General features: G+C 45.5%; 3 protein-coding genes across 23 annotated transcripts in view; 1 reads left to right on the forward strand and 2 right to left on the reverse strand.

Moving 5' to 3' along the window:
* Osbpl1a (oxysterol binding protein like 1A) overlaps nt 1-5,155 on the forward strand; it is a 170,427-nt gene extending 165,272 nt beyond the window's left edge. For all 16 annotated transcript variants that reach the window (XM_021656030.2, XM_021656027.2, XM_021656032.2 and 13 more), the window contains 4 exons: nt 254-370; nt 860-983; nt 2,106-2,196; nt 3,581-5,155. In XM_021656030.2, coding sequence (XP_021511705.1) covers nt 254-370; nt 860-983; nt 2,106-2,196; nt 3,581-3,683 — 435 coding nt within the window. In that variant the 3' untranslated portion in view covers nt 3,684-5,155. The remainder of the gene's footprint in view (nt 1-253; nt 371-859; nt 984-2,105; nt 2,197-3,580) is intronic.
* On the reverse strand, nt 4,728-16,897 carry Cabyr (calcium binding tyrosine phosphorylation regulated). 6 transcript variants are annotated; one of them, XM_060377666.1, is made up of 6 exons: nt 16,760-16,896; nt 14,741-14,913; nt 14,592-14,645; nt 8,701-9,042; nt 5,357-5,959; nt 4,728-4,816 (listed from the first exon to the last, which is right to left on the reverse strand). In XM_060377666.1, the coding sequence occupies exons 2-5, from the start codon at nt 14,886-14,888 to the stop codon at nt 5,361-5,363; spliced, it is 1,143 nt and encodes a 380-aa protein (XP_060233649.1). In that variant the 5' UTR covers nt 14,889-14,913; nt 16,760-16,896; the 3' UTR covers nt 4,728-4,816; nt 5,357-5,360. The 6 variants fall into 6 exon arrangements, with proteins under 6 accessions (XP_060233649.1, XP_060233645.1, XP_060233646.1 ...); XM_060377662.1 differs by lacking the exon at nt 5,357-5,959 and having other exon boundaries at nt 7,880-9,042; nt 16,760-16,897; XM_060377663.1 differs by lacking the exon at nt 5,357-5,959 and having other exon boundaries at nt 7,880-9,042; nt 16,644-16,788.
* A 3,598-nt stretch (nt 16,898-20,495) lies between these two features.
* Ttc39c (tetratricopeptide repeat domain 39C) overlaps nt 20,496-27,173 on the reverse strand; it is an 88,025-nt gene continuing 81,347 nt past the window's right edge. Inside the window, exons 11-14 of the mRNA XM_060377667.1 lie at nt 24,410-24,507; nt 22,817-22,921; nt 21,805-21,843; nt 20,496-20,863 (exon numbers count right to left, since the gene is read on the reverse strand). Coding sequence (XP_060233650.1) covers nt 20,774-20,863; nt 21,805-21,843; nt 22,817-22,921; nt 24,410-24,507 — 332 coding nt within the window. The 3' untranslated portion in view covers nt 20,496-20,773. The remainder of the gene's footprint in view (nt 20,864-21,804; nt 21,844-22,816; nt 22,922-24,409; nt 24,508-27,173) is intronic.

The raw sequence follows: 27,173 nt of genomic DNA on the forward strand, positions 1-27,173 counted from the left end.
GGTAAAGAAAACGTGCAGGGGTGATTGACAGTCAGCATGAGGCCCCAGGGATAATCCTGGAAACCACAGAAGCTAAGTCCTTTCAGATCCTCCTACCCTGGGCTGTGTGTCTACACATGCCTCAATCTCTGTCTGACCTTTTGGAAAGTTGTTTTTTGGACAAAGAGTTTCAGCTCTATTGTGTGTGCTGTGAGACCTCACTCAGTGTTCAGAGCACATAGTTGCCTAATTAAATCCTTGCTTGTCCTTCTAGACAAGCTCATCTGAGGAGTCTGATGAAATGCCAGTGCCAGATTCTGAGAGTGTATTTATTATCCCTGGAAGTGTGCTCCTGTGGCGGATAGCCCCGCGACCTCCCAACTCTGCTCAGGTGAGCCCTGGCCTGCTAACTATAGTAACTGTTTCACATCCAGCTTGCATGGTGCCCTTCCCCAGGCAGCAGAGCCTAAGGCCTGTCCCCTGCTGCCTCTCATCTGTCACATTCCCTCCTTTTCCAGAGGGCGCTTGGTCAAGCTAGGTGTGCTGGACAGAGCTTCCCTGGGGATCTCTTTGACAGACTTTGGGGTGAGACAAGTTAAACAGACTGCTGCAGTTGATCAGTGTGGGCCCTCCAGACCCAGCAGAACATGGTTTTAGTGAAGAAAACAGAATGGATGTTAGTATACTACCTGTGAGGCCTGCTGTGGTCTGAGGGTCCACTGGACAGTACGGAGTTAGATGCAGGCCTTTAACCATGTCCTCTGAGAACGGCTGACCAGCACCACTGCCACGGAAGGTGCCACTCCCACATTAGTTGACCTCTTTAGGGGCTTTCTGCCGTGGCTTGCTAGCTGTTAACTTGGTTTCTTGGCTGTTTCAGATGTATAATTTTACCAGCTTTGCCATGGTTTTGAATGAAGTAGACAAGGAGATGGAGAGTGTGATTCCTAAGACTGACTGTCGACTTCGGCCTGACATCAGAGCCATGGAGAACGGAGAAATAGGTGAGTAGTCTCCAGCAGGCTGCGGTGCTCAGGGTTTAGCCTCTTAGAGTCTATTATGTTAAAATCCAGTGATTTCAGCTTTAAATCTGGAAATCTGAGATCACCCTTACCTAAGCGCAGATTCATTTCTTGAGGTACTCCCTGTTAACTCACTGTACTGCATATGGCTAAAGATCTATCAGTCAAAGCTTTAAACTGTAGTCTGCAAAGTTCACTGTATATTCCCAAAGTTACCTTGGAAGCCTCATAAAAGAGTAGGGCTTCTCTTCAGTATCACATTTAATCTTCAAATGTGAGCGTTCTGTTGTCTCAGTCAGTCTCAAAGGGGGCAGTATCTCTACAGCGGCCATGGCTCCAGCCTGGTGTTGGCTGTTTGCTGTTGGTGGTGCACAGGACAGCCTTGGATGGGTACAGACCATCCCCTCTTGTATGAGCACCATCAGGCTAAAGTTCTCATTGAGACTAGTTCTCCACAGAGAGACAGAGCAAAGGGATTTTGTGACATTGTTTGAAATCTCTGAGGTCTCCCTCAGAATTTTCAATAATTTCATTTTTACTCAATTTTTCTACCAAGGTCTCATTTTAGCCTAACATTTGTGGCCTTAACAACAAACATGTTGTTTCTGATCGTGTTTGATCAAAGCATATTATATGCATGTATGAAATTCTCAAAAACAATAAAAGGTAAAAAAAAAAAAATGAGACTGTCAGATGCCAAGTCTTCCTATGACTAGTCTAGAGCATGTGTGAATATTTTCTTTCAATCTGATTAACTTAGTTTGCGCCGGGAGGTGACCCTATTTACCGCATATGCTTGGTAAATGCCCAACTATAGGGGTAGAACTCTAGCCCTTTTATTTTTTGAGAAAAGGGTCTTACTAAGTTGCCCAAGCTGTCCTTGAACTTGGGATCCTCCTGCCTGAGTTTCTAAATAACTGAAGGTTCCAGATGTGTCCCAGTCTGCACTGGTGCATATTAGGATCTTATGTTGAGTATAACGCTGCGCAGTGCAGGGAACACCAGTGCATGCGAACACTGCTGGCTACAGCTGCTGCTCTTAGCGCCATGCCTGGCATTCCCCGAGTAAGAATAACCGATTTTCATTGGCCTTATCTTACTTAGATCAAGCTAGTGAAGAAAAAAAGCGACTTGAGGAAAAACAAAGAGCAGCTCGCAAAAACAGGTCCAAATCAGAAGAGGACTGGAAGACAAGGTGCGTGCCCTCCTGACCAGACAGCGTGGGCCACTCATGCTCAGGCCTGACAGGGCGTTATCCCCAAGAGTTGCACTCATGACAAGAGAAGTTTTTAAAAGTTACAGTGTTATTACACAGTTGTTACAGGTGACATCCGCTAAGCAAATTTCTCTTTTTTTCCTTATTCAGTGTCCTTCCATACTGAAAAGGGGAAGTATAATCTAGAGTTAGGTTTGGGCATATAAGTACATTCATTTGCTCATGTCTCATGTAAATTATAGGATCATTCATGTGTGCATATATCATTAATTTAAGTTGTGCCTTTTCCAAACACGGGTCAAAAACAGAATGGACTTATTGTTTAGGGAAAATGTTTTGGGCAGTATCAAATTTCTGACATTAGAATGGTCTGGGAGTTACTTAGTAGTTGTTTGTTTTATTAATGAGTCACTTGTAAGTCACTTGCAAGGTGCAAGTATCACTTGTGTTATTAAGAAGTTGATTGTTCCATGATTCAATTATTATGTGAATGTTAAAGTCAACATGGGCATAATTTTGCAAGCTTTCTAGTAGACATGTTTCGCATCTTTCAAAAAGATAGACCGATAAATGCTCTTACAGCATCTACCCCAATAGGTGTTTTGGATTTATTCACATAATAGTTGTTGCAAACGAACTTGTAAAGGATGTGTAGGCTGAAAGCCCAGGCAGACAACTGCTGTGGTTGTGAGAAGGGGCAGGACCTAGGCCACTCCTCCCCTTCCTGCCTGCAGGCCCTCCAGGCCCTACGCTCTAAGACACAGTGTAAAAGCTGCTCCGGGGTGCTGGATTGCTGACTGCAGAATACCTTAGTGCTACAGTTTTTGAGACAGGGAAATGGCTCAGGCAGCTCATTTGCTAATTAGGACAGGTTAAAATGTTGAAAGCTAGACATAGCCCAAGACTCTACATTAAGACCCAGTAAAATTTGGCCTGGATTCATCTGGTATAGCAGATAAGGAAAATCTTAGCCTTTGAACTCAAGCCTGCTTGCGGCCATTGACAGTTTGGGCCACCAGCAGCTGTGTCACTTTCTTTCAGCTCACCTGTAAAATGGAGCTCTTGAATTTGGAGGGTACATATGAACCCTGCAGGCACTGTACATACTCTTGCTGTAGGTTCCCTTATGCTAATTACTTGTTCCTGATGACATCACAGAAGGCCACCTCATGATTACAAGTAGGACAGATCCCATGTATACTCATTGCTGTGGATCATAGCTACCTTTGACCTTTTGAAATAGTGTTCTCTGACTAGAAAAACTATGACACACAGAGCCAACTACTATAAGCTAATTAAGCACCAGTATCCTGTGATTTTTGAGTCATTTGCTCTCTAAGTTTTGTGTTTTCTTGTTGAACAGGTGGTTCCATCAAGGTCCTAATCCCTACAATGGAGCACAGGACTGGATTTACTCTGGCAGCTACTGGGACAGAAACTACTTCAATTTGCCTGATATTTATTAAAGTGCAGAGAAGTCAAGGTGTTTGGCTAATCTAAATAAGTCTTAAGCTTAAGTTTTGAAAATTTCCCCCTTGGTTTCTACTCTAATTTGCACTTCACCCTCCAAGGCAGGGCATGTGGTCAAACTGGTGAAGGTCTTCGAAAACTTAGTTTGCTCCACAGCTGCTTTCTTGGCGCACTGCTCATGGAAAGGGAGAAGCAGTTGGGGTGCTGTTTCTACCCCTACGTTGCTGCAGCCTGAAACCTACTATAATATTCAGCTTTATGGAATTCTACAGTGATCCAAAAATCAAGTTATTTTGAATATTTTTATGCTATAATGCTTGAGATTTTAGGTATAGCTTTGAAATGTTTAGAATTCTTCTGTACAATGTTATGAGCTCAAATATAGAGGTTGTTGTTTTACAAAAACTTTAGGGAAATTAGTCTGTTTTACTTTCCCATCTCGGGGGGCGGGTAGGGGCAGAATCAGGAATTCCTGATTTGAAAACTCTAAACTGGAAAAGGTATTTACTTATCTTAGTGCTCTAAATTTACTTTCATATCCTGTGATCACCGTCATTAGAATTTACAGGGTTAAAATGTATGTTTGAACTGAAAATCACAAAAATACCCTAGAAATAGCTTTTACTCAACACCGTTACCTAATGACAATAAGCTGCACTCGTGTATTATAATCTATGAGTCGGCAGGGTCTTGGAGATATACTGTGCAGTAGCTCTGCCCCGTTAATTGGGGTAATCTCATAGTATTATCCACGCAAACCCCAGACTGAGACTGGTAGCTTCCAGTAAGTTATGTTAATTGTCGTGAAGTTAACAAGTGTTCTAACGATGCTAAATAAAGGCTTTAGAATATTTAAAAAAAAGTGTGAATGCTTCTAGACTTTCACCTAACACTATCCTCAATTATCAACAGTGTCCCCAGGGCCATAGTATGAAGTGGGCAGTCGGTACTCTAAACAGAAGTACTATTTTGATACAGAATCAGGGACAATGTTGAGGAAGTTTGTATACCTGCTAAGTTACTGAAACAACAGTGCAAAGTTTTATGCTTGCAGGAAGTTTATTGATACAGTTCACGTGGTGACAGACTCCACCTCGAATGCTGAATCAAACAGCATCATCTTCAGCATCTGTTAATGAAGAGACATTGAACTGTTTAATATCACCATGAGTGAGATCTGATCTACATTCTTGCTGTTGGCATTTCCTGCTGAGGCCACCTTTTGGCAACACAAGGTTGCTGAGTAAATTCGTGGCCACACAACTGAAAAGCCACCGTCAGCGCCCACAATCACGGTGGCTTTAGTGGTGGGCAGGAGCAGGAGCCTCATGCCTGGCAGCCCTTCACTTACACTGGTGTCTCCACATGTTCTGCTCACCCCTGTCCACACTGAAGGGAAAGCCCAACTGAATAAAAAATTGAGTGATAGAATTAAGCCCAATTGAATAAAATTTTGATAAAAGTTCCAGTTGTTACTGAGGTCTGTGTGTTTAATTTCTTAAATGGACATGCAGTTAGTAAAATTCCAGCTGTTACTCAGCTCCTGTTTAACCTCTTAGTGGACATATAGGCAGTGTCTCCTGTTTAAATATGCCTGCAGTTTAACCATCCCAACCTCTAAGCGCTCAAGTATGTACACCCACATGTCATGGTAGGAAGGGTTACCTACTCTTTTAAGGTTCTGCTCTGCGGACATGGGCAGTAGTCACAGTAATTTCGCCAGCAATACCATAACTTCCAAAGGGAGTACGTTTGTCACCAGATCCTGAACTCTTTTTAGCTACATCTTCTACTGGGAAAGCAACAGAAAGAAAGACTGGGCTTTGCGGTCTGGGGCCATCTTGTCCACTTGTAGGAGGACTAGCATTCTGGGGGTTTGGGGCAGGTCTCTGGAATGTCTGATCTGCAGGAACAGCAATGGGCACTTGTACTGCAGCATATCTCTTCAAGGCATCTGACTGGGACACAACAGCATGCCCAGGAACAGGTTTCCAGTCCTGCGCTTCCTGAACACTTGAGCCTACTAATATGAAAGGTGGGGCATTGGTCTTCTTGCTGTCATCCATCATCACATAAGTTGGAGAGGTGACTTTCGGTGGATTCTGCAGAAACTGTGGATCCTTAGGATTAGGTAAATAGAGGGTTGCTTGGGGAAAAGGCCCCGGTGCAGGTGGCGGTGATGGGCGACTTTGTTGATTCATATCAGTTAGACAATAAAGTGTCCACATGTTAGAATATGGTGGTGGTTGTCCTGCTTCGCTTGTTGCTAGTGCTATAAAAAAAAAAAAAAATTGCAGGCGTTAAAGGTTTGGTCTCTGTACCAGGCACTATGCACAGTCATATTTTTTTAAATCTTTTTTAAAAAAAAAAACATATAAATAAGCAACTGTAGTAGTATGTGCCATAAAGCATGCTATAGAGAGGACTACGGAAATTGTGCCTGGTAATGTGAAGAAACAGAATGATTCAGAACAGTTGGAAAAGGAGTTGATAGCAATGGCAGGGACAGTATAGTTACGGCTAAAGAAACAATTGTATTCTCAGTTGCTGTTTCCAGACTCTTAACACTGTTTTTGGTTCTTTGAGGCACGGTATCACTGTGAGCCAGGCTGCCCATCAACTCCTGTGTCAGTATCCCGAGAGCTAGAATTACTACCATGCCTTCCAGACTCTTAAACTTTACATAGGCTTCCATGTCACACTCAGAGGAAAGTCAACAAAAAACTTTGTTCTTTACCAAAAATAAACATCAGCCATGTGAAGCTGTGATAAAATCCTGTTAGTACATCTGCATAGCAGTTTCTCCCCCTAAAGTTAGACACTAGATGTCACCTAATGTCCCTGGTCTTTGACAGGCACCATCGTCTCCCATCTCCAGCCTGTTACTGTATCTAGGATTCAGAATCCCAGAGAGCACTCCCTTTAGCTACTCCTTTTAGCCAAGACTAGACCACCACGTGCCTCAGAAGACAGCAAGAAGCTGGTGGGCACTTTAATACAGGAGGCTAGAAAAGCCATCCGTCAGCTTACAGCAAGGGCATCTATAGTACTGAAGACGGGTACACACACGTGCCAAGTTCATATTTTGAACTCTAGGCCATCCACTTCAGGGGCACCCTTTCTGTCGTCACAGAAAATTACGCACAGATTATGTGACAGAGAATTCAGTTTATCTTCAGGCTTACTAAAAATACACTCTAAATCTTGTGTCTTTCCAAATGGGAGAGTGTCTTGGTAAGTTTCCACTAGTGTGAAGGCCAGCTGTCCTTCAGTAACAGCTAAGCGCCTGAAAACAGTGACTTGGCCAGAAGTGCTGCTCAAGCCCCAAGGATGGGCCAGCCACACAGGAGCAGCACTGTCCTCTGCCTTTCCAGCTGCACTGAATCTGTCACACTGCCAGTCAGAATTTGGTTGCTTAACACCTGCTTTGATAACCTTCCTGGTTTATTCTGGTCTGAGTCAGAGTTGAGAGTCTCTGCAACAGGAATGGGAGGCTTCTTTCATACATGTCCTCTCAGACACCCAGGAGAGAAGGGCACTACCATATCCAGCTAGACCAAAGGGTCAGCAGAGCAGGTGCCATAATTAGATGGAGATGGTGGTTTTAACTCATAGATCAGGAGGAAAAAAAAGCTGGAGGTTAAGCAGCCAAGAAGACAGCCTGGCTGTTCCGGTAAACCACCAAGCCTGCGACCTGCATCTGCAGCGTTCTCTCCGCTGGTTTCCTGTGTCACAGAAGCACCAGCGAACCTGTCCTCTCTCCATCCCGCTATGGCGCCGCTCCCTCAGCTGCAGAAAGCCCCAAGTAGCAAGCGGTGTCTGAGCCAGCACCCAAGCCTGATTGCACAGTTCTCCTGACTCAGTGCGAAAGCAGTCAGCCACACCACCATTTCTTTCATGTTTAAATGCCACAGCCTAAATAAATGCAGTGTTCATGTTTATGGGATGTCCCTTTGAAGTTTTTCATTTTGTAAACAGGCATAAAACCTGACATATTCTCATGTTTACAATCATGCAAAAATGAATCAAGCTTTGACAATGCCATGTGAGTTCCACAGTGGTAAAATTTTAAGTACAACAAAGCCTTTAAGTAGGTTTGGCATTTAAAATTGACAGAGCAAACCTGGATGGAACTGAATACAGATGTTACCTGAAGCGCAGTATGTGAATGTGCAAGTATCAGTTTTCTTACCTGGCTTCATCAAACCTGTTCAGGTGCAGCTTCCCCATCTGGTTGGATTTCAGGTTCAGTAAAGCCTCCTGGCGCAGGAGGGAAAGGGTCACCAGGTGAATGGGGTGCAGAGTTCTCCCCTGACGCCTCCTGGCCAGGATCATCAGGGCCTACGGTAACGATCTCCGTCTCGAGGTGCATAGCATTTTCAGAGGATATTCTCATAAATTCCTCTGCATCCGGGGGTTCTGCAGGCACCTCGGGCTGACCAGCTAAAGCAGTGTTAGAGAGCAGAACGGTAGCTTCTGCCTCCATGTTTACTGAGGACTCGTGTTGGGCATTCTCCACCTGTACAACTTTCAGAGACTCTATAGATATGCCTGAGGAAGTCTTGTGTTTTACAGGTTTGGGATTAAGTGGTGGTGACTGCTCAATTTCATTAAGACAAGCAACGTGGTCAGGAAAAGGGATAAATATGTATCCCGGTATCTGCTCAACATAGACAACTCCTTCATTAACAGGCATATCGTTATATATGGATGATATGCGACAGGTTGATGTAACCTGAGTGTCAGGAGCTTCATAAGCAGGAGGTTCTTGTTCACCCTGCAAGGGGGCTGAGGAAGCCTTTGGTGGTTCAGCCTTAGGATTAGTACTCACAACTACCTGCGCAGATGTTTGGCTCAGAACCTGCACTTTTAACAGCTCTCCAGAACACACCACAGGGGCAGACACCACGATTTCTTCAGCAAACTCTGCACTCAGTACATCCCGGTTAACAGTAGTCATACTTGTTGCCACGTCCACCATTAAAACTTCAGAATGAGTAGATGGAACATTACCTAACATCTGCGCGGCAAACTGAGCTGGGTCAGCCGGGACATAGGCATACTCTGCAGAGACAGGTGCTGGAGGCGGTGAGGAGGGGGGTGTGGTGGTCTTAGGCGTGGTTGGTTTGGAAGAAGGACCCCAAACTCCTTCACTTGTCTCATCAGACATAACTTCAGCATGAACTGATGGAAACTGGGTGGTTTTGTTGCTAAATAGTGGTCCAGCAACATTGTCTTCCTCTGTATCTGTGGATTTTTCCATCCGTGTAGGTTCGCAGGGAACTGGAGGTGTTTTTCCCCGTTCTTTGACACAATCTTTCTTCTCCATCGTCACTCCTTCTGCCCATTTCTCTACTAAAAGCAATAGCCAGGTGAATTAATCAGCAAGCACGCCTCAAAATGTTTTAAAGCAACGGTACAATGAATCACTGTATACGGCATTCAAGTACCATATACATGGATCTATATTCAACATGTGTGAGATAGCATAGCCAATGAACCTGTAACAGCAAAGATACATCCACCTAATCCAATTCATATTTTTAGGAATAAATGAGCAGCATATATTATAGTGGCCAAACTATAATATATCACTCTAAGATGTTCAGCAGCAAAAGCATACTTCAGTTTTTACAAACCACCTGGGTCCGTAGTCACAGGAAAACAAAACAAAACAAAAAAAAAAAAAAGGCAGGGAAGCCCCTGAGGAGATACCCAGCAGATAAAGTACTTATAGTGCAAGCATGCACTGGAAAAGCAGGGAGGCAGACAACCCGAGAGTGACCTCGCTGGGATTTGGTAAGCTCTGGATCCAGCGAGAGGCTGTGCCTCAATAAATGAGTGGCATGTGACCAGTGTCAGTTTTGGGTCTCCATATGCACCCATGCCCACGCATGCAGTCATACCACACAAAAACAAACCAAAAATGAGCAAAGGAAATAAAATGTACTAGTGTGGGAAGTAAATTATTCCACATTTTTAGCTGGTGTCACAGCTTAGGGCACAAATGCATTCCTTTGATTTAAGAAAATCAGTATGCAAAGTTTATGCAAAGTTTAACAAGGAATTGGTCATCTGTGGAACGACAGTTTTTCACATTAGAAAATAATTATTCTAACTTGAAAATGCTCATATTTGCTGGTGAGGTGTGATCATGCAGCCAAAAATCCTACTGTCCCAGATAAAAAGAAAAAAGGAACTCCTGGGTCCAAGAGTATAGCCATTGAGTGTTCAAGCCTGAACATGACTTACAGAATGCCCTGGATAACCTGCTTTGAAGGTCAATTCCCACACACCTTCCTGCCTGCCGTGGCTGTTCCTCACTGAGATTTCACACCTGCTTACTGAGGATTTTCTTTGGAAAGTACAAAGTCTCCAGGGAAAGTGGATCTTGGTCTTATGGGAAGACTCTGCCTCCCGTCAAAGGTTTGGAAATCTATGTACGGTAGCGCAGGCCTGCGATCAGGGCCTTAAGACCCTACTCTTAAAACCAGAAATGCTTTCATAGGTTCATGCTGTTTTCCAAAGGAAGCGAGCTGCTGGTCTGTAAATTCAGTCAACCTGTCTGATTCTAGACACAGAAGGCCACACTTGTGGCTTGTGTGTTGAGAAAAACTACTCAACATTAGCCTCACTTTTCTATCCATATCTTCAGGACTCCCGACCTCTTATGCTGGGGATTTAATCTCAGACTTCTGTATGCTAACTGAGCTATCTGGCCCTTTAACACTATCTTTTGCCACCAACACATCTGACAGAATGATCCCCTCTAATACAGTGCCTAAAACTTACATTCACTAGGATATAATTTAAGCATAAATGTTGCAGTGTAAAAGCATGAGAACCTAATAATAGTGTTAATAAGTATTGGGAGTTTGGGACTGGAGACACAGCTCAGCAGTGAAGAGTACTTATTGGTTGCTCTTCAGAGGACCCAAGGTCTGTTCCCAGCATGCAGACCCAAAATTTCCTGTAATTCTAACTCCTGCAGATTCAAGACCTTAGAGCACCTGTACTCAAACATGCATACACATGCACACACACACACACACACACACACACTTTTTTTAAAAAAATCTTCAGAGTTCAGAAATACTGAGAGGTTGATTTGAATAAGCCTGATTTGTGCTTAGGATACAGAGAGAAACAAATACCATTCTCATCTTGACAAGAAAAAAAGATCAATTGTAAAATCAAAGAGGCACACCACAGCTGCCTCAGCCATGGCTGGGACCAGAAAGAGGCCAACACCATTTCTGGAGAGACAGCGAGAGCTACAAAGTACCTGCCAAATGTGGCCAATGGCATAAGTCTTGTGCCTCCGAACTCTGGAGGAGTTTGTAATGACTGACAAGTACTTTTCTGCAGGCCTCAAAGGAAAGATGGAGATGGGGTAGAATGCCAAGAAAAGGAAGCTGTCCTAAACCAAACAGTGGTCTCTCGGCCCAAGACAAACATGTTGGCCATGGATAGAGCCATGCCGCTCTAAAGACTAAGCTCTGGAAACAGGAAGATGAGAGGATAATACTGGGCTCTCAGGTCCAGTTCTTGTCTTCTTTCAACTCTGCATGGAATGTTGAAGTCATTGCCAAAACGATTATTTCTGGTTCCCAATGCCTACCACAAATGGCTTTCTTTCAGGGAAAAACTCAGAAAGAAATTTGAGCAGGCAAATGACACATGCAAAGAATGTTCCTATCTCCATGCTTTCTGTGCTCACTATGAACATGTCATCATGCTGCTGTGCAGACAAATTAACCACCACAAGTCACTTTGGGAAACAAAACATCTTCACTGACCGGTCAGTCCTCATGAAACACATACTCACATTTGATAGTGAGACAGTGGATGGCAATGGCACCTAGCACATATACCAACTTCTACTACCTGGTGATGTCTTTAGGCTGATCTTACCTCACTGACGAGACTGAAAGAACAGAATAAGCCTTGACTTAGTCTTCCAAGAATGGTTCATTTTCACATCTTACAAGTCATTGCAAGCCTGAGATCTCTATCACTGGGATCCGCCAGCAATGTATGTAGGATTATTACAGGTCTCCACATTTAAACCTAGGATTCACACGAGCTTGCCAAAAGACAAAATGCCAGCTCTTAAACCTGTATGTTTTGTTTTTTAGAAAATCAAACAAGCACATGGCCACACTTATTCACAGCTGTCATAACAGAGAATTAAACCAGTCAGAAGACACGGAGCTCTCTACCATTCAAGAGAGGAAATGTCCTACTCCATGGGAACCCCATGGTGTCTATAAATTCCCCCAAAGAGTCCTCTTCAGCCCAAAGTGAAACCTTCTAGGTGGAGATGAGTTCACGGAGTGTCTACAGGAGGACCGAGACTGATGGATACAGTCCGTCTAGTAAGACCCCATCTGAGGTGACAGCATAAGGCAGACAAATGAGCCAAGGTAAGAGCAGACAACTAGATCCTGGCCATACCTTCCTATTGCCTTATGCTCTCCTAATAACAAGACTGACCAGTGAGCATTGGCTTCCACACAGTGAGCTTTCAGGATCGTCTGCACGGTATGCCTATCTCATTGATATCTGTATTTATTTGAGGAGATAAACAACTATATCTCCGATTTTTTAAATCCTTCAAAAGTATGGCTGGTCTGCAACCTTTTTGCTGTTAATCCAAATTAAAAATTTTGAAATGCAAAAACATTAGTCTACATGGATCAAATCCACATGTTTGAGCCTACCTGCTAATAAAATGACCTGTGGATTAAACCTTCAATAGATAATCTCAAAATGCTATCAGGTAGTTACCTTCCACCATAAAGACTCACTATGTTGCCATTATGAAATGTGGTAAGCCTACACACTAACAGGACAAGCACAGACCCAGTATTTTCAAAGGCAGCTCTTGTTCTAGACAGCACAAACACAATAACCTTGATTAAGAAACTAGGATCGTGGATAGAGAAAGAGTAACGCTCTTGCACTTGGTCTGTAAATGCAGCTGAGAGTATATAAACAAGTCCCACACTGCTTCTCACAGCTAGTGATGTCATCAGGAACTTGCAAGGAAGCAGCGAGACCAGACGATGCAATCTTGCGGAAATATAGCACACCTCATTCTCTGCCCCTTCGTATGTCCGTGTTTCCATTTTAAATCTTGATTTCCTGTTTTGTGTATCTTTCACTGCAGAGCCAAACCATCATGATATTTGCATTTTCTTAGATCTGACTGACTCCCTAGTTTCTAATTGCTATTGTTATCTTTGACTCACAAAAATGACATGGACACTGAGGTAATGGTATCACCATGCCTGATGATCTGCATTCAATCACCAGGACTCACATGAGTCTCACGAAAACTGACTCCTCAAAGTTGTCCTCTGACCTACACATGTGCACACCATAACATGCACAGAACACGAAAGTCAATATTAAAAATTTAAAACTAAGGTTTAAAAACATGAAAGAGGTACTGAAGAGATGGCCCAGTGATTAAGTGAGCTCATTGATCTTGCAGAAGACCCAAGTTCAGTTCCCAGCATCTACCTAGTGGCTCACAACGGCCTGTAATTCCAGTTCCAGGGGACCCAGCACCCTTTTCTGGTCTCTGCAGAAGTGAGGTGTGTATGAATGTGTATTACTACATACGTGCAGGAGAAAAAGGAAACAGTCATACGCATAAAGATTCAAGAAGAAACTGATTTTTCTTTGAGTGACAATTTAAATGTAGCTAATAGTTATGACCTTGCTTCCCTCTGATCATCCAAAACCTCTTGGTCAGCCAATATGGTAGGAACATTCAGCTGCTTCCCACAGTGGCCAGGAATCCTCTTACCTCTTCACAAAACTCCATGAGAAGCTTTTTCTCACCATTCCTTTAGATGCATTCTTTACCATTACAGCTTTTTAAAAAATCTTATCATAAACTGTTTCATTGTATAGATTCTGCTTCTTCTTACAACTCATCCTTTTTCTTGCTAGTCTCTCCACTCAGTTCCATGCTATCAGTTCAACTTACAAATAAATGAAAAACAACTTTATCTGAGCACTGTGGTGCTCTGTCACAGTGCCCAAGAGATTGAGAAAACTACTGTTCCATGGAAAACATCTACTCAAACATAGACTCTTTCAGTAGAAAATACGGCCAAACACATGCGGTGGGCATGTCTTTCTTTTGAACAGCGAACTTTCTCCTAACACTCGCTCTGCAGCCCACACTGAAATATCTTTATAAGCCCCCGCTCTGCTTCACTGAAAAGAATACATCTTGAGTATTCCATCAGAAAAGCCTGGAAGCTGCTATCAGATTTTGAGGGTTTTAAAAAACATTTTAGAATATCTGCATCGGAGAGAACCCCTAACCTGAGAACCAGGAATTTGAAATACTCTAAATCTGAGCCTTTGAGCACTATGTTGGTTTTCATTTTAGATTTTGGAGCAATTTAAATTATTGACCATAGCCTGTGAAACTTTACAAATTACCTCATTACAGCTGTCTGTGAAGCACAGATCTCTTGACTGCTGCTGTACTTCCCTAAAGGTGTGTAAAGAGTCGTAGTTTACTGCACTGTCCTAGACACTCATGGATGGTCACCATTCCAAATGGAATTCAGTAGCTCTAGAACTGACCCAAGGCCTCAGTCATGCTTTGCAAGTATTCTACCATCAACCCAGATTTTCCACCCTGAGTGGCTCTCCCCTTGACCCCCTTTCTAAGATTTAAAATCTTCTCAACTAGAAATGCTGATGTTAAAAACAGCAACAACAACAACAAAAACCCTGATTTAGTAAGAATGCAAAACACAGTATAGTATGGTCATTTGCATGAAACACTGGTGTCAATTAACAAAGTATGTATCGACTGGCATCGTGTTACCCAGCATGTGATGACGCTGCTGGAGAGACCATCTCCAGGCCCTTACCTTTCATCTGATGAAACTGTTTAATCAGATCTTTTATATCCAGAGACGAATTCCCTGAGGGAATAAATGCAGGAAGTCAAACAGAAGCGTTTTTTCAATTTAAAATGATCTTTCAAAGCCACAGACGCAGAATCTAAAGCAATACAAACCTTCTCTAAACACAATGAGCTCTTTAAAATAAACTGCTGCGAACTGGGTGATGTTTGTTGGGTTGGTTTTGAGAATGGCTCTGCTGACTCCCTCAAGCAGAGTCTTGAGGCCATAGGGTACAACAAGTCTGGGCTTTGAAGAAATCATTTTGGCAGGATCTCTTTAATTTCAACTATGATGAAGAAAAGCAAAGTCGTAGTTAGATTTACTGAATTTTCTTATGATTTGATTGGGGTTTCTAAAACCAAATCTATTAAAATTGTTGGCTTTACTTCTAAGCGCTAAGTATTTACTCTACTGATGTGGGATGTAATTCTTGGTAAGAATTTACAAATCGGTAGGTGGGCCATGGGGAAGGCTCGGGTCAAAGTGCTTTCTCAAAGACCTGAACCTGAGTTCAAGGTAGGAGAGAACCAATTCCAGAGGTTGGTGTGGAGGTTCCACCCACAGACCAACACCAACAGGCACACGTGTGCGCAGATAAGCATGCGTGCGTGCACACACAAACACACTTTAAAATAAACCAATAGGAAAAGCCCTGCCAAGATCACCAAAATACTTTAATACAGCTTAGGTCCAAATAAAACAGAGAATCCAATTACTATTTCAGGAAAGATAAATTAAACACATATATTTCCAAGTAATATCCACACAGGCTCTACTTTTGTGCAGTGCAAAACTCTTCCTACAGTAAGACAACCCCTTTAGTTCTCCTTCTCCCTCCCTTTTCTCCTACCTTGCTCACTTTTTTTTCTTTAAACTCAGCTGATCTGGAACTCTGTTGACTAAGCTTGCCTGGAACTCGCGGATATTCAGCTGCTGCTGCCTCCTTGGTGCTGGGATTAAAGGTTTGGGCCACTGCTGACTTTTAAGCGGTATCTTAGTATCAGATAATCTACTCGGCGGCGTCCCACCTTTTGACATTGGGTCATATTATCCACAAACATTGCATTCATAGCTATCCCCGGGCCACTGGCTGCAAGATGGACACACCTAGATCTACAATTCTCATGGGTGCGGAGTTTGTCAGCCCTGAGGTCTGTGTGTTCACTCTGAAACGTTAGGAAGCTTGCCGGTAGGGAGAAAGTCTTGCCTCTTTCGTAAGGGTGAAATTGCAGAGTCGCCAGTCTTTCACTTTACTCAATATGGGTATTAAACTGGGTCCTGAGCTACCAAACAGCCACCAAATAGGAAACAGGTGCTTAAAAGAGTCCAACTTCGAGATACCACCATAAGAATGCCTTTCATGGGTCCAGAGAGCGGACGGCTGTGACAATCCCTGATACCCTTCCAGGTTACATGGGGCCAACTTCTAATAAAAACACAGTATGCCACTGCAAGACGTTATTTGAAAAGCACCTTTGACCTTTTTTTTTTTTTTTTTAACCAAAGGACAGGTCAAAATAAATAAACATCGACCCAAGGAAACCCTTTGAGACTACAACTAAACGTTTGATCCCTTACTCATCCGGTGCACTACCGACTTAAGCCATCTTTTCGGGGGGCGGGGAGGAGGCAGCTCGGCCACACCCACACGCTAAAGGCCCGCGCTCCGCAAAGCCGGTGAGCGCGCGCTTGTCCCGCAGGAGGCTGCCAGCGTCCCCTTCAGGAACTCGGGAAAGCGGGTGTGCTGAGCGTCCCTAGCAATGTTCCTGCCCGAGACACGGTGGCAGCGGCGGTGCTGTGGCACGGGAAGGGGCCCCCGTCACCAAGCCAGCCGACAACGGGGCTGTTCAAACGTGAGGGCTCGGCCGCTCTCGGGTCCTCACGGACCTCCGCCCGAGCGCGAGCTCTCCAGAAGGGCACGCGCTCCGGACCGTGCCCCTCTGCCACCACCCGGGTGGGACGCTGCGGCTCTCTGCTCGCGGGCGCAAACGGGGTCTACGGGGCCTTCGACGGCACCTTTCGGGCCACGCTCGGCGGAGGACGCGAGACTCCCGCCCGACCACCGTCTCCCCATCCGAGCGGCCGCAGCCTTCCGGGGCTCAGCCGGCGCGGGTCTGCCAGGCGAGGCCCACCTTCTCTCCGGCTTCGATAGAGCTTCCTCTTGGCCCCCTCGCTGGCGGCTCCTGGGGGAGAGCCCGCCGCCCGCTGACTATTTATACCCCCGCGTGCGTCACGCGTGCGTCACAGAGCCCCGCCCCTCGCTGGGCCCCCGGCGAAAAGGACCGGGCCTCGCCGACCCAGCCAATGGGGAGCCCGAGAGGACAAAGGTCGGGATGGAATGAGCCAGAAGCCCGAGCTTTTCGTCTTTTGACCCTCCTGCTGGAGGAACTGACGTTTTCGACCGCCGGAGCTTCCGTCCCGTGGTTGATCACTGGAGCAGTGGCTGTAGTGCGGGTGCAGCTCGGGCCTGGGCAGGTCGTGATGACTTTCGCGGGGCCCTGCACTCAGTCCTCAGCACCTCAGAGGGCAGGGCCGGAGGTGCGCAGGCGCGATCCCAGCTCTAGGAGGTCGAGGCAGGAGACCATGAGTTCCAGTCAGCTTGTGATAACAGGAGACCCTGTCTCGAGGGAGCAAAAAGAAACACTGCTGTTGGGGAGGGGGGGAACCACATTAACAGCTGGCTGTCCTGCCGTCGCTGCCTCCTTTCCCCGCAACCCCTTCTTGAGCCACCTTTACAGAGAACGGGGGTCATTAAGTAGAGCACAGGCCTTCTCCTCTTGAGAAGCTTGATGTTGAGTGGCAGCAACCGCGAAGCTTTTTTTCCCTCCTTAATTTACGATAGCAAACCCAAGCCAGCCGGGAGAAGGAGCCCGGCCTCCCGCTGGGCACTGCACTCTATTAAATAGTCTCTCACACATATAGTTCAAAGGGGGGCCGCTCTGAACCGCTTTCCTAGCTCTGTCGCGTTTTCTTGCAGTCATCTGTGCCCAAGCTTTCCTTTAGGGACCAGTTCCCTGGAGAGCTCTGTGCCGATGACTGCAGACTCACTGATTACAACTCCATGACTGGAGAATTACAGTGCAAACCAAAGGCCAAAATTATCTTCGGCTACTCTCAGCCATCTTCCCAGCCCTTTGTTGCCCTCCTCTGAGGGACCTAACATCCTCCTGGGTGAGAGGGAAACCTTTGGGAATGGATTAAAGCAGCCACAGGGCTTGAGCGACACAGATGCTAACTCCGCCATCCGCGTCTGAAGCTTATGGCAGCCCACCGCTCTGGAACACTTACCTGAGGGCCCCACCAGAGTGTCTGGCAAACGCATTGATTTGTAGCTGGGCTCTGTTTTGTGACTCTGAAAGTTTCTGTAGCCACTTCTATGGTGACATACGTCACTCCCTGTAATCCTGAGCTCATGTTTCTGGGGTGGTCACTCATATGTGGTTCAAAGGAAACCTTACCATCTTTGTGGGAAGAGCTGTTTTACTTCCACCCAAGTGAGCAAGACTGAAAACCACAATGGCACAAATGTATCTTCATAGACAAAAGGCCAAATCTGAATGCCTGCCACTGTGATTTGCTTAAGAAAGAAATCAGCTACGGCAGTGTGTGTGTGTATGTGTGTGTGTGAATTAATTGATTTATAAATCTCTGACAATATTCTATTCTGTGACATCTGAAAGTTATAATTTTTTTACCCAGAAGACTTATCTACCATCCATTAAAATAAAGATACCTAACTCCATAAAGATAAAAATCTTACTACATCAGCCAGAAGAGCACATATGGCATTGTCCTCACTAGACCAGTCCTCTAAGTCTGCCAATCATAAAAACATGTTTAGCATACACAGTGTATCCACCCTCTCATCAAAGGCTCCATCCAAAGTGAGTCCAGGATAGCCACGACTCTGTTACACAAAGAAACCCTGTCTTGAAAATCAAAAGCAAAATAAAATAATATCTTAACTCCATACAAGATCCACATCAGGAAATCAGTGTGAATACCTCGGCAATAGTCTAATCACAAGTGGCTGACACAGGCTATGGGATAGATAATGATGGTGGATACAGTGAGGAAGAACTTCAATCAAAGACACTGCGTCCTCAAAACAAGATTACAAATTTTTAGGGGTTACAGAACCCAAGCCTTCAGTGTAAGTACCCTACCCCTAACGAACACCCCACCCTTCAATGCCAGATTAGGACTCCCCGGCCTTTCATATCAGATTAAATAAGATAAAATATGACAATACTGTAGCTGATTTGTTCCTGTTTTTACTTCTGAAATGTTGATATTACACGAGCTTGTGATTCAGAGAGTAGGATAGGTAAATGAAAGTCTTGAGTCCAGTGAAAACTTAGAAGCCTAAAGATGCCCAAACCAAATTGTGGCAAAGATTCTTAAAGCAGCAAAGATTCTTAAAGTGACCAAGGTATTTATCCAAAACCACAGCTGTGCAGAGAGAAAAACAAACAGTAAATTCTAGCAATGAATTTACTGCATTTAATTTAATTTAATTTAATGCAACACAACTGCATTTTTTTTTTTTTCATAAAAAGAGTCAGTAACCTGAGGAAAGATGGGAGTGACTAAATGCTGGCAACATACAACCAAATATTCACCACCAAATATTCTCAGCTACAAACCTAAACTCACACAATAGCCTTTGTGAGAGCAGTCGTTCTCGGCTTTCCTCATGCTGCACCCCTTTAAGACTGTTCTCAGGCTGTGTTGACCCCAACCATAAATTTCACTGCTACTTTATAACTGTAATTTTGCTCCTATTATGAACCAGAATGTAAAGAGAGGTAGGATGTCCTTTGTGCATCCCCTGTGAAAGGGTCATTCCACTCCCAAAGAGGTCCAGACCCACAGGTGGAGGGCTGTGTTAGTTTCTAAACGCTGTTCATCAGATAATTTTCACAACAGAACTCCTAAAATATAGGTGCTACACAGCCAGCAACAGACTGGTAGCAGGGACATGCTTCTGATTGTGAACTTATCTTCTCTTTGCTCCTGTTCTGTTGCCTCTGTTTTGAGAGCTTTTGCAGACAATCTAGGATGAATGTGTGTGTAGGGGGTGTTCGTGTGCATGCATGCAGAGGCGAGAGGTCAAGGTCAGGGCTTCCTCAGTCATCCTTCTCGTTATCTTGTTGAGGCAGGGTCTCTCGCTCAACCTGACTTTGACGCTCGCCATTTCAGCCAGACTTAGCTCGGCGGTGAGGAGCTGAAGGGAGCCTCCGGCCTCTGCTTCCCAGGCACCAAGATAACAGCTGTGCTGCGGCACGCCTAGCTACTTTTGTTTTCACATGGGTACTGGGGACGGGGACTCGGGTCCCGTGCTCGGTGGCTTATTGCCTGAGCCACCTCCCAGCCTCTGAGGATGAATACTAATGACAGAACTGAGCTGCACAGCACTTTATCTTTAGTAAGTCAAGCATAGAGCTCCAAGTTTTTTAACATGTTTTATATAAAAAGAGAATTCATTTCACGGTCCTGAGGTCTGCGTTCTTTTCATTGCTCCATGAAACAAGGGTAATTAACTGCAGGAAGTCAGCTGCCCTTGTCGTACCTGACTGTACATAAAACAGGGATAAGATTTTTTTTTTCATCCTGCTTGCCTCACGCCTCACCTCCTGCATGCTGGGCGGGGCTCAAAGCATGTGCCACCTTGCCCCGCCAAGATTGTTTGTGCCACATTTGCCATAGGAATATTTCCAGGATCAAGTTAAACACTAGAAATCTCTTTAATTTGGATCTAAACACAAGAGATGTGCCATGTGCGGTACTCTTCACAATCGTCTGGGTATGGCTCCACTGAGCCGTTCTGACCTGTGCTTAATGCAGGCACGTCTACAAACCACAGGGTGAATATTTCGCTTGATTTTATTTTAAAAATAATAAATCACAAAACTAAAACGTTTGAACAAGGTCACTTAACCATCTCCCGGGTCGGTTACTTTTGTCATTGTGGACGTCTTTATTATTCCGCAGCTACATGTTTGGGAGAGGGATCTTTAATTTGTCAGCGACACCAGGAAACCCCAGGTGACCTCCAGAAGAAAAGCTGGTCTTCAAGAGCTTTCTCCTCTGCTTTCACACTGCTGACCCGGGGTGGAGGGGACTGAGGGGTCACTCGGAGTTTCTCACTGAGGGACCAGTTCCCTCAGGGAGGCCAGAGCAGCATGGGTGCGGACGTGCAATCTGTTCTCAAAGTCGTAGCCAGAAAAGTCCTCCTGGAAGGACCAGACAGAGGTGATTGGGGACTGTTAGGCAAGCTTGTCCCCAGGGAACAGCAGGCAGGCGCGCGCGCGCACACACCTTCCCACAATACCACAGGTACAGCCATAGAATAATTCCCTGACCTCCAATATTCTCACTCCCCAACACTCATGCAGGGTGCTGAAAGCTGCTGGAAAGGCCCGGTGGCATTCGCCTGTAATCCCAGCACTTGGGAGGATAAAGGCTGGAGGATTACAAACTCTCTTTGGAAAACTTCCCAAAGTTTTCTTGAAATACTAGTCTTAAGTTGGGCTCAAAGCAAGCTACTGTTGAGAAATTATTTAAAACCACAGGAGGGGCTAAAGAGACAGCTCAGCACTTAGAAACACTGCTTGCTCTTCCAGAGGACCCAGGTTCAATTCCTAGCACCCACATGGGCACCGTCAGCCATCCTTAACTCCAGTTCCAGGCATCTGATGCCTCCTCCTGCCCTTCGAGGACAGCAGGTATGTATGTGGTTCACACCCTCGGGCAAAATATATAAAATAACAAGAACAAACATTTTTAAAACATAAGTATGAAATCAAAAGTTGCTTGTTCCTGGAGCCGAGGATGGTGGCGTAAGACTGCAGCCCCATCTAGGCAGGAGGCGGAGGCAGGAGAAACTCGCTGGGTCCCGGGAGTGCAATGCTGATCTGGAAACACAGCGCCACCTACTTAAAATCCATGGTAAGGAAAGTTTATTTTCCCCATGAAAACACCAACACAGGAGCTGGGTGATTCTAGAATAGTTTCTCATCATCTGGGAGGTCCCCCTTCAAAACCACGCGCTCACTGACTTGCTTGGCTACCTCTCTCCAGAATTATGAACACGTGTAACAACCCTTGCAAATTTTCCTGAATTCAGACCCAGGTGACAGCAGCCACGAGGAGGCAGATGGATGGGGCTCTTTACCTTTGCCTGAAGGAGAAGAGTTCTGCCTCTTCCTACAGTCTGTGGACAGAAGAAAACACTTAACATCAGTGTCCGAAAATCTACAATGGAGGACCCTCGACCTGAGGAGTAAACATTCCCTTACAATAAACGGTGTGATGCTTCAAGTTCCAATCCAAATATGTGAGAGTTAGATTTTTTTTTCCTGTTTTGGTAAAATGACTCAATCAGAGAATTTGAGTCATTGCTTTCAGGCACTAGTGAAATCTCATTATAACAACAACAACAAATTGTGCTAGATTACACATCTTTGTGTGTGTGTGTGTATGTGTGTGTGTGTGTGTGTGTGTATGTGTTTGGAGGGATTCTCTGCACAGCTTGCAGAGGTCAGCAGATAACCTGGGTGTCCTCTGGTGTCCTTCCATCCTTTGTTTGAGACAGTTTCTCTCAGTGGCCTTTGACTTGGAGGCCAGGCAGCTCCCGGGCTCTGCCTCCCCTCTCTTGGCATTGGGCTTACAGACACGTGCTGCCACACCTGTGTTTATATGGTTCTCGAGATTCCAACTCAGGTCCTCACACTTGCAATAGTTTAAATAGTTGTAATAGTTTAAAGGAATCTCATGTGTTGTATTATTTATTCTCACCATAATTCTTATTAAATCGGTAAGCTGCTTTTGTTTTACCCCATTGTGCAGATTGGGGAGTGGGTTTGGGCCTTGCTAACTTAGCCAGTGGCACACATCAAAACACATGGCAGCATGGCCCGGCTTCCAGCCCAGTTTACCACACAATATCACACTCTTCCAAAAATGGCGATGCTTCTTCCCACAAAGGAAGCTTTGTATGGAAAGTGGCAGCTGTAATTAAAGGTCCAGTGTGGCCATTGTTGTCTCTTTAAAAAGAGGTGTCAGCTTCCTGGACTCACCCAGGAGACCAAGCACAGCAAAAGGAACAGGAGGTCCAGCCTAACCTCTGTGCGGCCGTGTGCACACTCTGCCTGCCGAAGACCACCCAACTGGGGAAGAACTCTTACCTCCGGTCTGTCTAGAAGAAGACAGCCAAGTTCGTAGCAGGCATATGGCTGGACATACAAGTTATTCTGACGACACAGTTCGTCTTTGGCAGCTCGCTGGAAGAACTGAGAGTCACAGGAATGTTACTGGAAAGAGGCTCCTCACAGCCGAGGGACAAAGGAAAGGAGAACTTTTCTTTTTTTCTAGATCAACTCTCTTCTCTGCTGATCTGAATTCCTCCCCACGTCTAAACTTTTTATTGTGCTGGGTTCCATAAGGCCGTCTCCGTGGAAGTGCACGGCGTATTTGGAATACCCTCCCCACCCCCAGCTGCCCTCCCCTCCACCTCCCCCCATGAGTTCCCAACCCCTCCATACTTTCACTTCTGCGTCATGCCATCTGAACCAAATGACCTGGACGAGAGAAAACCCGACCTGTCTTTCTGAGACTGACTGAATTCTCTCAGTGTGGCTCTGCCCGACTGCACCCATACTCCTACAAACTGTCAGCTCCTTCATGTCTCTGCTTGCCCGTCTGCATCTGAGAACCCTTCCACACCTGCTGGAGAGATCTCCCTAGAACACAAACGCGCTGGCCATCAGGCCACCTCACTTGTGCCAGCACACCAACGTCTACTGAGCCGCAGAAACTCTGCTATAAAGTCTAAACATCCCAGTTGTAAGAGGCAAAACACGCACAGACCGAAGTCCACCTCTTAACATACATGTTGCCACTACCCAAGCACGGAATCTAAAATAGCTATTTAGAGTCATGTAATAATAGAATTTACATTGAAAGATTAACTTCAAATTCAATGTGAATATATTAATAGTCCATGATAGAAAGGCCAAGTCTCCTATACTACATATGGAACTATTTCAAAAAGGAGCTGATGTAATACCACATATTTTAGGGTTTTGTTTGTTTTTATCTAACTGGCCTGGAGGGGTAGCTCAGTGGTAGAAGCATATCTAACATGAATGAAGCCCTGAGTTCAAATCCTAGCACTGAATTCAAAAGACAACAGTGAACTAAACCTTAAAATTAAAAAGTAGCTGATGGTTCTCTTTTCCTCCATGACACTCCACCTCACCACCTCCTGAAACAGAACTAGGAAAAAAAAAAATCCCATCCAAGCTGTCTGCTCCGGTGCTCTCCCCACAGGGCCGAACAGCTCTCTAACGTAAGCCTAAGGCAGCAGCGCTCTCCTCCAGCCCTGGGCAGCCATCTATTGGCATGAAGAGAAGACAGTGAATAGGGAAAGAGAAGACAAGCCTGTCATGCTTCTGTTCTTGTCTGTGAGGGCTTACTGCCCCCTCAAATGGAAGACTCCTCATTTCTACCTCTCTCAGCTGTCTGTCACCTTGATAAAGAGCTGTCGGCACGAGCAGTCCTCACAGAAAGGAGTGCTCTCAGAATCTGTAGTTACATTAAGAACATCACATAACCCATCGCCCCCACAGCACCTGAAAAGTCAGCATGCAGCAAACAGGGCAGAAAGCCCCATCACAGGGGCAGTGGTTCTCCTGTTTTCTGCTCTCATCCTCCCCTTCCACAAGCTCAGGCGCAGGGAGTCACCGTTTCTTCCACTGTAGCCATGGCAACATGTTTACCTGAGCAGCATCTTGTGAGTTTCCTAGACATTTGTGTATGGCACCAAGGAGCAAATGCTTCAATCCGATGACAGATGGATCGTCCACTTCATGGCAAGCTTGATGAGAAGGGGCGTGAAAAGAAGAAAAGACACCCACTCAGAACCTCAGTGTCGCCAAGGACAGCAGCCGTGTCTGTTTAGTTTATATTTCTGCCCCCTCCCAAATTCAGAGTGCATCCATTGTTCACCCACTAGTGACGCTCCTTAATCAGAGAAAGGCACAACCATCCACCTTTCTTTGTGCGTGGGTTCATATGTGTACATTTTCATGTGTGTGCAGGTGCTCGTGTGTGGAGGCCGAGATCAGCCTTCAGTGCCATTCCCCGGTCACGGTTTTGTTCTCTGAGACAGAAGGTAGTTAGGCTGGCCAGGGACTCGGCTGCGTCTGTACCCCAGGGCCAAGATAACAAGTATGCGTCACTGCCGTATTTCCTTTTTATGTGAGTTCCGAAGGTGAAACCCAGGTCCTCGTGCCCGCGTGGCAAGCACTCTGCAGCCTGAGTCATCTCAGCACAAACATGAGCCTTACAGAAGTCCAGACTCAACTGCGCCTTTGCAACTACAGGGCGCTCTAGAAAAGATAAGAGCACGAAGACAGAAAAGTATCACCAGTTACCAGCGTTCCCGGGAGGAGGATGAGCAGGAAGGGGAGGAAGGATGCTCAGGGCAGAGACACAGCGCTTTCATAGGTACTGCATGAGCGAGCCCGTGCCGTTAGACACTCGCTCAAATGCCAGGATGCACGACAAGAGCCCACACCTCTGAGCACTGTGCTGTACTGTGTAATATTATGTCATCTGTGCCAACAAACGCATTGCACTGTTATGGGATGTTGTGTGAGGGGGTCAGAAAGTGTGAAGGAAGTTGGTGGGGTGGTTCTAGACCAATTCTGCTGTGAATCTCAGACCTTTTCAAAAATCTGCATTCTTCCACCTATGAAGACACTTTGCAACAAACACTTTGGTTATTGGATTGCTGCACTGGGCACCAAGGGAGACTCAAAACAATGCATTTGACCATTAAGGGTAGAGATTATTTTTTAAAGAAATAAACAAAAGTTCAGTTGGGAAGACAGCTCATTTGATTAAACTGCAAGGACCCATTGTTCGGTCCCCAGAACCCACATTAGAAAGGCAAGGCATGGTGGCATGGGCTGGTAATCTAAGAACCTAGGGATGGAGGCAGGCACGGTGCTGGGGGTGAGACGCTCAAGCACATCTCCTAGCCTCTAAGTACATACGCACACATGTGTAAACACACATGCACACAAACACACGAGAGAGAGAACACACCCACAAGAAAGTCTTGTCTAAAAACAATCTGTGATTCACTAAATAATCCCTTATTCGGTCAGGTGTAGCTGCACACAATCTGAGGAACTTTCTGCATTAGCTTACCAATCCTGGAGTACGTCCAAACTGCCCACCGTAAACCTCTTTTGGGAAAGAGCAGCATATGAGACTAGCTTTCCAGAGATGCACTCCATGGAACCCTGTTCTGGGGGTCTGTGCTTTCATTTGAACACGGCAGCCTTAGCAGCCCTGTCTTGTCCGTTTGCTCAGCACAGGGCATGGAGCCAGGGCTGGCCTTAAACCTGCAACCTGAAGAGCTTGGGTTATAGGTGCGAGCTTTCTCCTGTTGCTGAACTTTCCATGTGTAACTTAAGCCTCTGAAGTTCCCAGAAAGGTAAGGCTGCATGGAGGATCGCTCAGCGACATGTCTGCTACTTAGTCTGGTGAGCCATGGTGGCTGTCAGGGCCTAGGATCCGAGCCTCCTTCCTCTCCATACAACAGGCATGCTAACACTGTCTTCCCTTCCTTCCCTCCTTCTGAAGGCTGGGGGTGGGGAGAACGATTTCCTAGACCCCACCATGCTGTGCGGATGTCTCTGACTCAGGCTTTACAAGCTTCCGTCGTTTGCCTAGTGACCAACAGAGCCCATTCCATGTGACGGTCCAGGCTGGTCTCCCCGGGCAATTTCCTGACATTATCATAAAAACGACTTTGCCAAGATTACCTATATTTTCAACAACATGAATCCAAAATGTCGGCTTTTGATTACATGGCTACGAATTTACCCTGGAAATAAGAGACTTACAAACTTACACAATTCACATATTCCTAGCAGCTTCAAACACATCTCCAGTGCTCATCCACAGGAGTAGAGAAGCAAAGAGAGGTCCTGGTGTGTCCACACAATGGATCACTGCTCAGCGAGGAGGAGAAACCATCTGCTAGAAGAGGCTATTGAGCGGCAAACGCCACAGACGTGACACTTCACGAAGAAAGCCATGTACCAAAAAAGAGCGCCACCCATAATTCTACGCAGGTCAAAGACAGGCAAACTAACCTACGGACACAGAGCTCAGAACAGTGTCTGCAAAGAGGCGGGACTCAAAGGATCCTTCCGAGAGGAATGCAGGGGTGGTACAAAAAGCTCTGCTACAACACCAAGCTACAAATATTGTCCCAGATACTTGCCTACCCAAACCTTTCATGTATGTACGCAGGTCACGCTCCACATGAAAACAGGACCTTTCGGTATGTGCCCATGGCATTCACCAAGCTGGTATAACGGGCACCACTTTCCTTTTTTGTTTTTCGGCTTTTTGCTTTGTTTCGTCTTTTGAGACAGGGTCTCATGTAGCTCAGACTGTCCTTGAATTCACGGTGTCATCTTAAACTACTGATCCTCCTGCCTCCACCTTCCACGTGCTAGGATC

Source organism: Meriones unguiculatus, chromosome 2 (assembly GCF_030254825.1).
Source record: "Meriones unguiculatus strain TT.TT164.6M chromosome 2, Bangor_MerUng_6.1, whole genome shotgun sequence".
In the NCBI taxonomy this organism is placed as follows: Eukaryota; Metazoa; Chordata; class Mammalia; order Rodentia; family Muridae; genus Meriones; species Meriones unguiculatus.

Bases quoted from the DNA above. Each gene is read 5' to 3' on its own strand.
- Cabyr (XM_060377662.1), bottom strand. From the start codon at position 14,888: ATGATTTCTTCAAAGCCCAGACTTGTTGTACCCTATGGCCTCAAGACT. The intron at 14,646-14,740 runs GTTTGTATTGCT...TTATTCCCTCAG, and splicing joins GCTCATTGTGTTTAGAGAAG to GGAATTCGTCTCTGGATATA. The intron at 9,043-14,591 runs GTAAGGGCCTGG...TATTGCTTTTAG, and splicing joins ACAGTTTCATCAGATGAAAG to TAGAGAAATGGGCAGAAGGA.